The 15,499-nt window shown below is 40.8% G+C and overlaps 2 protein-coding genes across 2 annotated transcripts; both read left to right on the forward strand.

Moving 5' to 3' along the window:
• The first annotated feature begins 1,761 nt into the window (after positions 1-1,761).
• Positions 1,762-2,490, forward strand: LOC108733229. Its single transcript, XM_025980265.1, has one exon. The coding sequence runs from the start codon at positions 1,762-1,764 to the stop codon at positions 2,488-2,490; it is 729 nt and encodes a 242-aa protein (XP_025836050.1).
• Positions 2,491-7,538: 5,048 nt separating this feature from the next.
• LOC112906335 lies at positions 7,539-15,274 on the forward strand. The gene is made up of 5 exons (XM_025980266.1): positions 7,539-7,644; positions 7,737-8,189; positions 8,289-8,466; positions 11,696-11,936; positions 15,188-15,274. The coding sequence occupies exons 1-5, from the start codon at positions 7,539-7,541 to the stop codon at positions 15,272-15,274; spliced, it is 1,065 nt and encodes a 354-aa protein (XP_025836051.1).
• Positions 15,275-15,499: the final 225 nt, after the last annotated feature.

The raw sequence follows: 15,499 nt of genomic DNA on the forward strand, positions 1-15,499 counted from the left end.
AGAAGAAGCTTAATCTACTTGCTGAAACGAATCCCGGCGAATCCATATAAATGGACCTTGTTGGAGCATACGTAATCCTAAAATGTAGCATCGTACTGGCGTTTACCGCGCCATTTGTGGTATTTTCTAAAACGCACTGTTAAGACAGCAAGTAAAAAATAATCTGTGTTCTGTCGGAGCTGTCTGCGACGCGCTGATGAGATCCAAAAAGATCGAAATCGCGATCCGCGTTTGACAGTTTCGACAGAATACAGACCACTGAATTATTTTATTCGATTATGGTAACGTGCCTATCACGTTGAGGTTAGCTATGCCAGGATTCGTTTCAGCAAGTAGATATCCATACAAATGGACCTTGTTGGAGCATACGTAATCCTTAAATGTAGCATCGTTACCGCGCCATTTGTGGTATTATATATATTGTTAGGCGTATATTTGTACTTATCCATAGCTTCTTCTAACAAAGTGCAAAATTTGTTGACACTTTCTTTGTTAAAGCCCTTCAGTCTTGCAATGGACGTGCCAGTGGGTTGGCGAAAAGAAAAATTTGGGTGACGTTTTAAAAACAATCGCAATTAAGTTTTACCAGCTAACTGCTTTTTTTAAGAGTCAAGTTATTTTTTTCGGCCAGTTGAAATGCCAGTAACATTATATCTCGTAGAGTCAATCCAAACCCTGCCTCTTCATCTGAAGATCATATTTAGCTGAATCATTTTCTGACTCTATGGGAATTGCTGCTTTTCTTCCAAGTCTCATATTTGTGACTTTCTGCAAGGACGTATTTTTTTGGCATAAACGAATGAGTGTGGTTTTCGGCACACCATAGGTTTTTGGCGCTTTCAAATATCCCATTTTTTTCTTTAATACTTAATATTACCATAGTCATGGAATCTTTGTTCTATTGTGTTTTTTGCCTTGATGACTTGTCGATGCTATATTCCAAAACAAAAATAAACTTATTAAATGGACTACATGACTATAGTATGGACCACTGGTCTATATATCAAATCCCTGTGGAGGTCCATATTAGATGGTACATTAAAAAATATTAACGTTAGATACAGCTACGAGTTATGGAAACAATAACTGCACCGCAATAACGTTCTCAGAATATAAATAATTACACTACAATTAATCTCAATTTAGCTGTAATAATTTTACAAAACTTACCGAATAACTGCATCAGACCACGTTGAAAACTTAAAATGGTTGCCACCGACACGAACGCGCTCAGTCGCTGTGAACTACTACCGACGCAACGCAAGGCATCGGCATCGTTTGTTACTATATTCATTCCGCTAGCTCCTCTACCATGTAAAATAGGACTATGGTCCAAATTATGTGACTAGTACATATTTAGAGAACTTACTTAACATAACAATTCCAGTTACATTACGTGGAGAAATGTTAAGATTAGCATACAAAACATTGGCGTGTCCAACGCTTTGTAAATCGGTTCTTCTCAGAACCACAACTTGCTAGTCACATCTCTCATCACATACGACTACTGAGAGTGGCTACAGTGGTGACCCCGACTACGAACAGTGATGAAGTACGATTGGTGACCACAGCCGCAACCTTTTTGAGGATGATCTGCTTCCGTCACACATTCTCCACCGGCCAGTCCACACCAGGACTACATTGGTCACCCTGCGGAGCAGCGCAACCCTGCTTCTCGGCAAGCAGCATGTAAGCTAACAACATCGCCCAGGCCAGCCGCAACGTAACGCCCAATCTTGCCACAACACGCCGCCGTTCACCATGTCCCTTGACCGACTAGACGTCAAATTGCCGCCCTTCGTGCCTTCCGACCCCGAACTCTGGTTTTGCATGGTCGACCGCAGTTTTGAGGCCTACGGAATTACGTCCGAATCAACAAAGTTTGGGTATGTACTAAGCAACCTTGACCCTCACTATGCGGCGGAAGTGCGTGATATCATTGTCAATCCCCCGGCGACTGATCCATATGCCACCATCAGGGCAGCACTCATTCGTCGGCTGGGCATCTCCCAAGAAACACGGATGAAACAACTCCTCGAGCCAGAAGATTTGGGAGACAAGAAACCCACGCAATTTCTGCGCCATCTAGCCAAAACCACAATGTCGGACGATTTACTGCGAACTATTTGGTCAAGTCGTCTTCCTTTTAATATTCAAGCCATCATCGCAACTATGCGCCATAAGAATCTGGATGAAACAGCAGAGGTCGCCGATTACATCATGGAAGCAACTCAAACACAGTCCATGATAGCAGCTACGGCCACACCTACTCTCCAGCATGATACCATCCAGCAACTGACCAACATGGTACATACCCTCCAGATGGATCTGAACAACATGAGACGACACATGGCAAGAAAATTGAAGAACCAATACCGCTCAAATTCACGCAGTTCCATACCCCGACAGCGTTCCAACCACAATATTAGGGCAAATGGTCAGATATCCTGTACGCAACATCGACGATTTCACGCATGCACTGGCAAATAAGAAGATTTTCTCCACAATCGACTTGGTTAGAGCGTATAACCAAATTCCAGTCGCAGAGGAAGACATTCCAAAGACAGCCATTACAACACCCTTTGGATTGTTCGAGTTTCCTCATATGAATTTTGGTTTACGTAACGCCAGCCAAACATTTCAACGTTTTATTGACGAAGTGTTACACGGCCTTGACTTCTGTTTTGCTTACATCGACGACATACTGCCCGCACTCATTCTGCTCTGAATAAACTTTTACTGCGGTAAATCAAAGGAAATGCACCACTTCAATGGAATCCCACAGCCAACGAGGCATTCAATTCAAGTAAGGAGCAACTGGCGCAGTCTACTCTCCTGCACCATCCGCAACCAGATGCTACCTTAGCAATTTTCTGTGACGCATCCATCACTTGGGCGCTGCGTTACAACAATTCCACAATGGAACCTGGGAACCCCTTGCATTTTTCTCCTCCAAACTATCGAACGCTGAAGTCAAATACAGCGCTTTCGACAGAGAACTTCTCGCGATTTATCGCACGATTAAGCATTTCCGCCACTTTCTCGAAGCCCGTGACTTCATTATATTTACAGATCACAAGCCCCTTACCTTTGCTTTCCGTCAGAACCCTGACAAATGCTCTCCTAGACAGTCACGGCACCTCAATTTCATTAGCCAGTTCTCAACGAACATCCAGCATATTTCTGGGAAAGATAACATCATCGCAGACGCACTCTCACGGATTTCTGAGTTATCAACGCATGTTGACTACGAAGCTCTTGCTACTGGACAGGAGTCCGATAGGGAACTACAACATTATCTCAATGCTAACCATTCCCTACACCTCAAACGTATTCACATTCCCGGCTCAAATAATGCCATTTTCTGCGACATCTCTACTGGTACGGCAAGACCTTTTTTAACTTCAACATTTCGTTTCGCAGCATTCAAGCAGTTACATTCCCTAACGCATCCTGGAATCCGTGCTTCCATAAAACTTGTGACCCAGCGATTTATTTAGCCATCTGCTAATAAAGATTGCGCCAAATGGGCACGCGAATGTCTCTCTTGTCAAAAAGCCAAAGGTACCCGTCACGTTTTTCCACCCTTGGGCGAATTCGGACTTCCATCAGAAAAGTTCGACCACGTCCACATGGACATAGTTGTGATGCCGCACTCGAAGGATACCGTTACTGCCTCACGTGTGTAGACAGATTCACACGTTGGCCTGAAGCTTTTCCAATGACAGACCAAGAAGCCACAACAGTCGCACGAACCTTTTATGAAGGCTGGATCTGTCGCTATGGCACACCCCTGAGAATCACCACAGACCAAGGTAGACAGTTTGAGTCCCAGCTTTTCAAGGAGCTTTCGCAGCTAACAAACGCGAAGCATATCCACACAACGGCATACCACCCCGCAGCTAATGGCATGGTTGAGAGATTACACCGCCAATTAAAAGCAGCCATAACCTGCCATCAAAACAGCAGCTGGACCAGGATTCTTCCCACCGTTCTTCTAGGAATTCGTGCAGCCTGGAAGGAAGACCTTAAGACTACAGCAGCCGAGATATTATATGGAAAACCCCTTCGTCTACCAGGCGAATTTCTGGCACCAGACACCCGTCAATCGCCCACCACCACCCAGACATATGTACAGCAGCTTCGCGATCACTTCCGACGTCTACGACCTGTAGCTGGAAGCAGGCATGGTGGACAGAAAACCTTCATTTATGGAGATCTACGATCAGCCGAATATGTCCTAATTCGACGGGATGGTCCAAAGAAACCACTACAATTCTCATACGATGGGCCATATAAAGTAATCAAACGAGGCGAACACTCTTTCATAGTTCAACTTCCTAATATAAGCAAATCTGTATCAGTGCAAAGACTGAAACCAGCATACATCATGAAGGAAGAACAGCACTTCCAACCGATACTCACAACGAGGAAAATGGACGATCGACCAGCCCATACTACAACCCGGTCCGGTCGTCGAGTACATTTCCCTAGCTATATCCGAGCAAGCNNNNAAAGGATATATCAAATAATTTTGTATAAATACTCTGTAAATATCGAAATAAAATTAGTCTAACACCAGGCTCGCTATTATTGTATACTGCAACAGTATCAACTCCAGAATATCGACCATCGGATGCTGTACCAGTGCTACGTCTCATCTTAGGCACAGCAATGTGTCCAACGCTTTGTAAATCGGTTCTTCTCAGAACCACAACTTGCTAGTCACATCTCTCATCACATACGACTACTGAGAGTGGCTACAGCTATTTACTACTTCTCTTTGTCTACCCTCTTAGTCAGGAGAACTCTTCGACCCAGAAACTTTTCGGCTACCCTTTTAGCCGGCCAGAACAGCACGCATATAATATATATATACATGCGTGCTGTTATACATACATCAACATACACCGAGTGTGTATATATATATATGTTATCGCGATGCTGATCCGACGTCTCTCGCGCATGATTCTCTTGCCTCTAATTCCCCGTGTCGACGACATCCGAGGATTACCGAAAGACCCTCCTTATTATTATGATTATTATGACTAATATAATTAATACATTGTCCTAATATAGATCGTTAAAAAGTGATGTGAGGGTGTTTTCTTTAAATTCCGCCCTTTTAAAGAAAATTAGTTTACATATATATACTGCACTGGACTTGTAAATAAACTCCGTTTTAAGACTTAGAACAACTAATTTTGGAGATTTAAAACCAAGGAAGGTGCGCCCTATCAAACTGCGCGTGCCCGGTAGCAGTATGTCCATCCAGTTCTGACCACCTCACGTTAAGAATAGAGAACTTTTTTTCCATTTCTTCTTTTCTTTACAACAAAAAACAAACAAAACAATTACGAGTATGGGAGTTTCAGATAAATTAATGCTTTATACCAAATTTTGTACAATATTGGTAAAATGGAGATATTCAACTAGACAGTCGTGTACTGCATGCTTATGTATTGGTGGGAAAAGCTTCGCGATTATAATTTTACATTAATCGTCGATAATTTATTTGCCTCGTTTTGTTTTGTAGTGTCAATAATGAAAATAGGACTGCTTTATAATAATGCATACGAAACTAACGGTTCGGGGTATGTTTTCTTTAAAAGGCTTTTCTGGATGTCGTTATACATCTGGTACGCTTCACTATAACGATTCTTATTGTAGCGAGCACGAACGTGTTTATGTGCGATCGGGCATACGTGTGTGTGAGCGGCTTACCGATTCGCCGACTAGCCGCGGGCGCCTTTCTTCGTGTGCGCCGTATTTGTAAATGTGTGTGTCGTACCTGCGTACTGGAAAAGCAATTAAACAGTTCAAAGCGGCTCGAGAAGGTTGCCGAAAGGAAGCAAAAGAATATTTAAAGGAAGAGACGATAGCCGGAAAAAGTAGAAATAAATTGACCGTTGCAGAAGCTAATCAAGTGAATAGTGATATATCAACAGTAGTGTAAATAAATAGAATAATTACCTAAGTTTAGTAACAATTTAATAGTGTTTCTAAGTGTTGAGATTTCATGTTTACTAAGCGCTCTTTCGTCGCCTATGTTTGTGTTTTAGGATTAACCAATTATTTGTTCTGTTCATAGTCCTTAATGTTGTTGTTTTGAGAATTGCTAATATTTGTTTGAGCTCCTTAGTAATCGCATATGTATTGATAAACAGTTGATTGTTGTTATAAACAAATAAGTCGGTTAGTAAATTATAAACACGCCAGTTGTACTCACACTTTTTAACAATTTATATTATAAAATAAATAACAGGTTATGGGCCCAGTTGCCTTCTAAATAAATTGGTAAATCAGAAAGCAAAAGTGCTTAGTGTGAATTCGTGTTTGGGTTCTTGCGTTTAAATATTAAAAATGGAAAAGATTACGCTATCCAAACTGAATTCAAAAATGTGGAAGTTCCAAATTCAATCGTACTTGGATGTACATGGGCTTCTAGAAGTAGTGGATGGAACTTCACCCTGGTCGACCAGTTATCAAGTTCAAGAATTGGCAGAATGGGAAAAACTTGACAAGAAAGCGCGGATGGTGATTGGACTGGAAAAAAAAACAGGTCAGGCAAGTCAAGAACCTAAAAACTTCAATAGAAATGTGGGATCGTTTGGCTTCTATTTATGAAATCAAAAATGAGGCATCTATTCATATGCTGCTACAACAATTTTTCAAATATGAAATGAACGAAAATACAACGATTTCGCAACATGTAGCTAACATTGAACAAATGGCACAACGAGTAGAAAATCTTGGTCATCCACGAAACGAGGTAGACATTGTTACAAAAATTTTGCTAAACCTACCAGAACAGTACAAGCCTTTTATTGCTGCCGGGGATTCGTTCGACAGAAGTAATCAAACGAAAGCAAATTTAGTGTCGCGACTTTTAAAGCAAGAAATGTTACTTCATGGTTCATCATCGTCGTCATCAAACGAAAACAAAAATGTGGCTTTAGTGCATAAGACTTCCCAAAAAGAACGAGAAAAGAAAAATAGATTTAAAAGTCGCAATGAAAAGTTTTCTGGAAAGTGCCATTACTTCAAAAACGAACAAAAACAAGGTGTCATTAATAGTGCTTCCGGTTCAAAAGAAGAGGGTCCAGGGACCTATATGTTTACGGCATTCGATGACAGCAAATGTTCGGGAAATGGTGATTGTTTTTATGCTGATTCTGGTGCGTCACATCACATGACATCGTATCGCGAGTGGTTTGAGAAGTATACAGAATTTTCTCTGCAAGATAGAAAAACAATTACTATTGGTGACGGAAAAGATATTTATGCGTATGGATTTGGGACAATTAGAATTAAAACAACTTTTAACGAAATAGCACAACAACACTTGTTAACAAACGTACTTTATGTTCCTATTATTGATCGAAATTTATTTTCAATTGGTGCCGCTACGAATAATGGAGCAACAGTACAGTTAAATAAGGAAGAACTTAAGATATCCCTCAATGGAAAATTGATTGCTTGTGCAAGTCGTACAGGTGATAATTTGTATGAAATGCATTTTCATGTAGTCACAGAAAATGAAAGTGCACATATGGCAAGTTCGACTGCAGCTTCAGTTGAGCGCTGGCATGACCGTTTTGGAATTGGTAACCAATAACGCAGTAACTGGAATGGACATCAAGGGTAAAACAAAATTCAAATACAACGAGAACAATTTCTGGACCTATGTCAGAAACGTCATTTGGAGGATCAAGATCTGATAGTCGCATCGTCAGTAAAAAGAAAATCAGACATTGTCGAACAAGTTGATCTTCTTGTTGCCGAATATAAAGGAGCTGGTCATGCTATACGACGAATGCGATCTGATAACGCTGCTGAATTTCATGGCCAGGAGATGACGAATGTTATGAGAAAATACTCCATTAAACAAGAATTTTCAACACCTCGTGTTCCTGAACAAAATGGGCGTGCTGAGCGCCAAAATCGAACAATTGTCGAAATGGCACGCACCCTACTTATAGCTGCACATTTGCCCACGAGACTCTGGGCTGAAGCCTGCCGCACTGCAGCATATATACGTAATTTGATTCCTTTGAGAAGACTTCACGGCAAAACACCAAGTGAACTGTTTTATGGAAGAAAACCGGATGTTAGTCATCTTCGTGTGTATGGAAGTACGTGTTACGTGCATATTGAAAAAGATAAGCGCAAAAAGTTTGACAAAAAGAGTAAAAAAATGGTGTTTGTCGGGTGTTAAAATGCTTCAAAGGCATATCGATTATGGGAACTTGGTACAAATCGTGTGGTAATAAGCTGCGATGTTCAAGTTATAGAGCCGGACACTTCCAGTGTTGTAACGTTAGAAATGAACCTAAGAAAAGAAAAACAAGCAGAGACTGTGGATGGTTCACAGACCGAAGAAGAAACGCTCATAAGTGAAGAAGGTGAACATTCAACCAGTAGTAGTGTTCCTGACAATGATGAAGACTTTTTGCCGAAGGGACCGTACCGACCAACCACTGGTGCAACCACTGATAATATTGCGAGTCGCACTAGAAGCAAAACAGCAAAACCTAACTCAGAAGGTTTAAATTTTGCAAATGTTATCCGAAACACCTTTAACTATGAAACAAGCGCGTAAATCATCGGACCATAAACAATGGGAGCAAGCTATGTGTGGAGAACAGCACTTAATGAAAACAAAACTTGGTCTATGGTTAAACGTTCCAAAAATCGAAAGGTGGTTAAAAGTCATTGGGTTTTTCGCATTAAGATGGAACCTAATGGTGAAGTTGATCCTTATCGTGCCAGATTGGTAATTGGTTCTAACAACAAAGTAATTGAATTGTTAACGTGGATTAAACAAAAATTCAAAATTACAAGTGAAACCGCGAAATGTTACCTTGGAATTGAAATTGATCGCGATAAAGATTCTCGAGTAATTAAAATACATTAAACCACGTATGCAAAAAGAGTAGGTACTCAAGCGATTTAACTTGACTGAGTGCAACCCGACAACTACATCCGCCGACCCAAAGGTTAAATTAATTCCAAACTTGGACAGTGATGGAAATATAGGTGAAGTTGTAAATGTACCCTACCGCGAAATTATTGGTTCACTAATGTACCTTGCTATAGGTACCGGAATAGACATTGCATTTATAGTTAACCAATTATCTCAATTTCTTGAAACATCTTCACAAACCCTTTGGATGGCAGCGAAACGTGTTCTTCGTTACTTAAAAGAAACGTTAAGTAAAGGTATTACATACAACGGAAACTGTACTTCAAAAAATGAAATAATCGCATACAGTGATGCAGACTGAGCAACCTCTCATGACCGAAAATCAATAAGTGGAGTAGTTTTGATTCTAAATTGTGGCCCTGTAATTTGGAAAAGTCAAAAGCAAAGTATTACGGATTCCACCATGTATGCAGAGTATGCAGCTGCTCATATTGCTGCCAAAAATACTCAATGGTTACGTCTGCTGATGTGTGAACTAGGATTCCTTCAAAGCTCATCAACCAAGTTGTATATCGACAATGCAGCAGCTGAACAATTAACCAAACCCCGTGTACCATGATCGTTCAAAGCATATAGACATAAAATTTCATTATATTCGCGAATGTGTTAAAAGTGGTGATATTGAAGTGATTCGGGTTCTTACTTATTGTCAACTTGGGGATTTATTAACAAAAAGTTTGTCACTTAATAAGTTTGATAAAAATTGTAAAATGTTAAATTTAGATCAAGTGTAACAATGTATTTCTATTACTCGAAAGAGCGAGTGGGAGTGTTGAGATTTCATGTTTACTAAGCGTTCTTTCGTTGCCTATGTTTGTGTTTTAGGATTAATCAATTATTTGTTCTGTTTATAGTCCATAATGTTGTTGTTTTGAGAATTGGTAATTTTTGTTTGATAAACAGTTGAATGTTGTTATAAACAAATAAGTCGGTTAGTAAATTATAAACAAGCCAGTTGTACTCACACTTTTTACCAATTTATATTATAAAATAAATAATACTAAGTTCAATATGAAAAGTGTAAATAAATAGTTTTCGTCTTAGAAGTTAAATTTTGTTAAACCCACGAACATTACAACTGGTGTCAGGTGTGGGGTTGAGTAAAAGACATTACAATGGCAAAGAAGTTGTACGAATTAAAAGTAGCCGAATTAAGAAGAGAACTAGAAGAACGGGATGAAGCGACAAGCGGTAACAAATCGGAACTTCAGTGGCGGCTCGCAGAGGCGTTGAAAAAGGATGGCCATGATCCTGAAACGATCCTTTTCGAAGACGAATTGTCGCAAATCCTGAAACGTGAATTGAAAGAAAACAGTAAATCTTTGGAAAATAAATTAGAAGAAAACAGTAAAAGTTTGGAAAATAAATTGGAAGAAAATAGTAAAAGTTCGAAGCGTGAATTGGAAGAAAACAGTAAACGTTTGGAAAATAAATTGGAAGAAAATAGTAAAAGTTTGGAAAATAAATTGGGAGAATATAGTAAAAGTTTGAAACGTGAATTGGAAGAAAATAGTAAAAGCCTGAAACGTGAATTGGAGGAGAACAGTAAAAGTTTGGAAAATAAATTGGAAGAAAAATTGGATGAAAATAGTAAAAGCATGAAACGTGAATTGGAAGAAAACAGTAAAGGTTTGGAAAATAAATTGGAAGAAATCAGTTAAAGTTTGGAGAATATATGGGAAGAAAAATTTAATGAAAATATTCAAGAAACAGAAGAGAAGATGAAAGTGCTGGAAGAATTGATCTTTAATGGAAAGATAAAACCAATCGAAGGGAATGTTGGCGCATCTAGTAAACTCAACGAAGCCAGTCAAATCAGCCAAGGAAGCGACATAGAGTCCAGAAGACGAGTAAAGCCACCGACGTTTGACGGAAAGTCCTCATGGGCCACATACCACAAGCAATTCCAGGCGGATGCTTAAGCGAATAACTGGGCGCCTGAAGAAAAAGCCACTGCGGAGTTGTATGTGACATTTTGAACACCCTTTCCCCGGAAGAATTGACGGATTGGTAAAACGGTTAGATTTGTGGTACGGCGAGGCTCATTTAACAGCGGTGTATCACATCCAACTGAAAACCCGTCAGCAGAAACCAACGAAATCCCTACAAGAATTCGAGGCCGATATTGCGAGACTGTCTCGACTGGCCTATCCTAATGCTCCTGAAGAATTGATGGAAAGGTTGGCAGTGGAGGCATTTACTGATGGACATCGGGACAGTGACACTCAACAACGAATACTCCTTGATCGACCTAACACGCAAGCTGATGGATTGGCCCGTTCATTGGAGTATGAAACTGTTAAACGGGCCTATAGCAAACAGGGAAGGGTTCGGCTACTGCGTGAAGAAACGAATTCGTCAGAATCTCTAGAAGAAACCGTCTGCCGAATAATTTCCTTTTCGGTAAAGAAATTCGAAAGCTAAGATGTTCGAATTGCGGCGAACGAAGAGGCAGTGCAGGAAAAGTACTCCTTCCCCAAATACTCGACGTCAACAGCAGGAAAACTAGATACGGTTGACGTAAGGGGGCAAACGTTGACCCACTAACAAAAAGACTCCGAATTTATCGCATGTACGAAGACCTTGAAGCACCAGAATGACAGTCTCCTCCTAGGTGGAAAAATAAATGGGCGAAGATGCGTGTTTCCTTTGGACACTGGGGCGACTAGGAGCATAGTAAAACCCAGCGTAGTTGAGGATTCTAACCAGGTCGTGTCAACTAAGTGAGTTCTACGTACGGCTACCGGAGAAAAAGCGGTTGTTCATGGCGAAGCTAACGTGTCACTTGAAATCGGTAAAGCTGTTTTTGATTATCGAGTCAGAAATTGAAGATGGGCTAGACCTTTTACAAAAATACGATTTTGACATGAATTTAAGAGTACGCGTTCTGAGACTGAATGATGAAGAATTCTGTTTCATCAAAGATAGACAGGAGGCTGTAACCCGGAAGGTAAATTCTGAAACAGTACCTGTTGAAATAAGTGGACTGATGGACAGATATTGTAGGAATATAACCAGTGAGCAGAAATGTAAAGTGCAACATCTACTTTGATAGAATACCGACGTCTTTGAGACTGACAAGGATAGTAGGGGAAAGACCAATATCGTAAAACACAAGATCAATATCGGTAATGCACAGCCTATTCGTCAAAGACCTACATGATTGCCCCTTCCCAAGAAGGAAGAAGCAGAGCGAATAATCCACGAAATGCAGGAGACCGGCATAATTGAGCCATCTTCAAGTCCATGGACATCACCGGTAGTATTGGCAAAGAAGAAGGATGGAACAACCTGTTTTTGTGTGGATTACCGACAGCTCAACAACGTAACCAAGAAAGACAGTTATCCACTACCACGGATGAATGACACCTTGGATATGCCTTCTGGCTCGAAAATGTTTTCCACACTCGATTTAAAGAGCGGATACTGGTAAGTTGTTTTAGACGCTGCCGACAAAGAAAAGACCGCATTCTCGATCGGCACGGGCTTATGGCAATTTACAGTTATGCCTTTCGGGTTGTGCAATGCCCCGGCGACGTTCGAAAGGTTGATGGAGAAAATCTTGAGTGATCAAATTGGAAAGACCTGCTTGGTATACCTGGATGACATCATAGTGATTGGAAGCACCTTTAATGAACACCTGCAGAATTTGCAAGCGGGATTCTAGCGGTTACGTGAGGCCAATTTGAAACTCAGTCCGAAAAAGTGCCACTTTTTCCGCGAAGAAGTTTCTTACTTCTTCTTTCAGCGAAGGGCTTGGCCGTGGATCCAGAGAAGATAAAGGCCGTAAAGGAACGGCCAGTGCCTGAAAATGTACAAGACATAAGAAGTTTCTTGGGATTGTGCACTTATTATCGTCGCTATGTTTATGGATTCGCCAATATCGCCAAATCTTTGACACGTTTAACTGAAAGTGACCGCAAATTTCATTGGGATTCAGATTGTCAAACGGCATTTGAGACTTTGAAGCAGGCTTTAATCACAGCCCCCGCCCTGGTATATCCTCGGCCCAATGGAATGTTCATTTTGGACACCAACGCCAGCAATGTGGGAATGGGAGCCATTCATTCGCAGTTACAAGTTCACCAAGAGAAGGTAATCGACTATTTTAGCAAGATCTTATCAAAAGCCTAAAGAAACTACTGTGTCACTAGGCGAGAGATGCTGGCTGTAGTTAAAAGTGTAGAACATTTTTATAAATACCTGTATGGACGAAAATTCACCCTACGCATCGGTCATGCAGCTTTCAAGTGGCTTCTGAATTTCAATAATCCGGAGGATCAGGTAGCTCGATGGATTGAGAAGCTACAGGAACAAGATTTTGACGTAGAGCACCGGCCTAGAACCGCACACAAGAGTGCCGATGCACTTTCCAGAGGATCTTGTCAAACAGACTTCAAGCAGTGTTTTCAAATGGAAAAGAATGAAGAGGCAATTCGACGCATCACGGTAATCGATGACGAGTGGTTGCCTGACAATATAAAACACGACCAAGAAAATGATCCTGACTTGAAGAAGGTAATGGAATAGAAAAGAGACAGAAAACGGGCAACGTGGCAGCAAATTCCTTCCTGTACCCAAGTACTAAAATCGTTATGGGCTCAGTGGGACTCAATGGTTTTAGAGGATGGTATCCTGAAGCGTGTTGTTGAAAGTCCAGATGGAGAGGAAGATAGGAAGCAACTGATTATTCCTCGAAACTAGATTAGAGAGGTGTTGCAATATCTTCATGATGGATCATCTGGTGGCCATTTTGGAGTGAATAAAACGTTTGGGAATGTTCGAGAGCGGGTTTATTGCGTGAACTGTAAGGAAGATGTAAAGAATTGGTGTGAGGAGTGTACCACCTAGTGTCGCGAGTAATGGACCACAGAAAAGGCCAAGGGCGCCAAGGCGTCAATACAATGTCAGTGGCCCCTTCGAACGAATCGCAGTCGATGTGGTAGGTTCATTCCCAGAGTCCGGGAAAGGTAACAAGTACATCGTGGTCGTTATGGATTTTACCAAGTGGGTTGACGCCTATGCCCTTCCGAACAAGGAGTCGGAAACTATAGTTGAAGAACTTGTGAAAGAGTTGATCAGTCGTTTTGGGGTGCCCGTGGAGTTGCACTTATACCAAGGGAGGAATTTAGAATCGGCCTATATTCCGTGGACTCGAACTACTCCACTCAATCCACGAACGGACGACATGGTTGAACGAATGAACCGAACCTTGATTAAATATCTCTCCAAGGTAGTGTCTGACCACCAAAGGGACTGGGACCGCTATTTGAAGAAGATTATGTTACCAACCTCCGAAGAAAGCTTAACGATATCCACGAGTCGGTTCGTCTGCATACGCAGATTGCTAGTGACAGGATTAAAGAAAACTATAGTATCAAGGCTACAGCAGGTGGTTACCAAACTGGAGATCTTGTTTGGTAGTATAATCCTCGTCGTCGCCGTGGACTATCACCTAAGTTCCAACAGAATTGGGAAGGACCCTATGAAATAGTTAAGAGGATTAACGACGTGATGTACCGAATTAAGAAAACTCCAAATGGGAAGCCGAAGGTAGTCCATTTTAATCGCTTGCCTCCATTCGCCGGTGCAAATGAAGAGGAGGCGCGGGCCAGATTATTAAGAACTACTCCTTCCGAGCCCACATTCAAAGAGTTCATGAAGGAAGGCCCCCATGTTAACAGGAAATTTGGAGAACAAACAGAATAGCTCAAAACCCCAACGCCAAAACACGACACTGTAGTTGTCTGAAGCACTTTTCGGTAACAAAGTTACCTTCTTCAGGGACTGAAGTAAACTAAACCTAAATGAGAACTAATCCTAATTTATACTGATAGTTGTTAAGGTTCAGTGAACATGACCCGATGCCAATAAGGTAGATGTTCAATGGACCTTAACAATCATAAACGTAATTAAACTAGACTAAATAGCGGAGATCCAGGGATAGGACCATTGTCATTGTTAAGAAAAATTTGTTTATTTTTATAAATGTATAAACTTTAAAAACTATCCAGTAAACAATTATTCCTAACCTCCCTAACTAACTTAAGATTATTAATATTAATATTATGTTCATCATTCAAGTTTAAAATTGGGTCGTGAATAGCAAAAAGAGTCTGTTAGGCGTATATTACGCCCGGTAAATAAACCTCTTTCGAAAATTGCATTGGTAATACGATCCAAATAAGTGAACATCAACAGTACAGCCTGAAGAAAGACAAGAAGAAAAGGGCGAAAAAGAAGAAAATCTGGATCTGCAACAGCAACAGTCTCTACCTCCAGAAATGATGATGATGAAAACAATTCTGCTGATTTATCGGAATATTTGAATCATATCTGCCATTAGCAAGACAATATGTAGAAGTGATTTTAACATAAAGGAAAGAATTAGATCAGGAAGATCTATTAAATATACCGAAAAATACGACCATTTTTTCGAACTGCATTAGCATCTAAATGCAGGGTTACCAAGATGCGTGTGTCGTAAACAAAGAAGTGAAAGCCGTGTGAAAG

The sequence above is a fragment of the Agrilus planipennis genome, unplaced genomic scaffold, assembly GCF_000699045.2.
Source record: "Agrilus planipennis isolate EAB-ADULT unplaced genomic scaffold, Apla_2.0 scaffold76, whole genome shotgun sequence".
Classification (NCBI taxonomy): Eukaryota; Metazoa; Arthropoda; class Insecta; order Coleoptera; family Buprestidae; genus Agrilus; species Agrilus planipennis.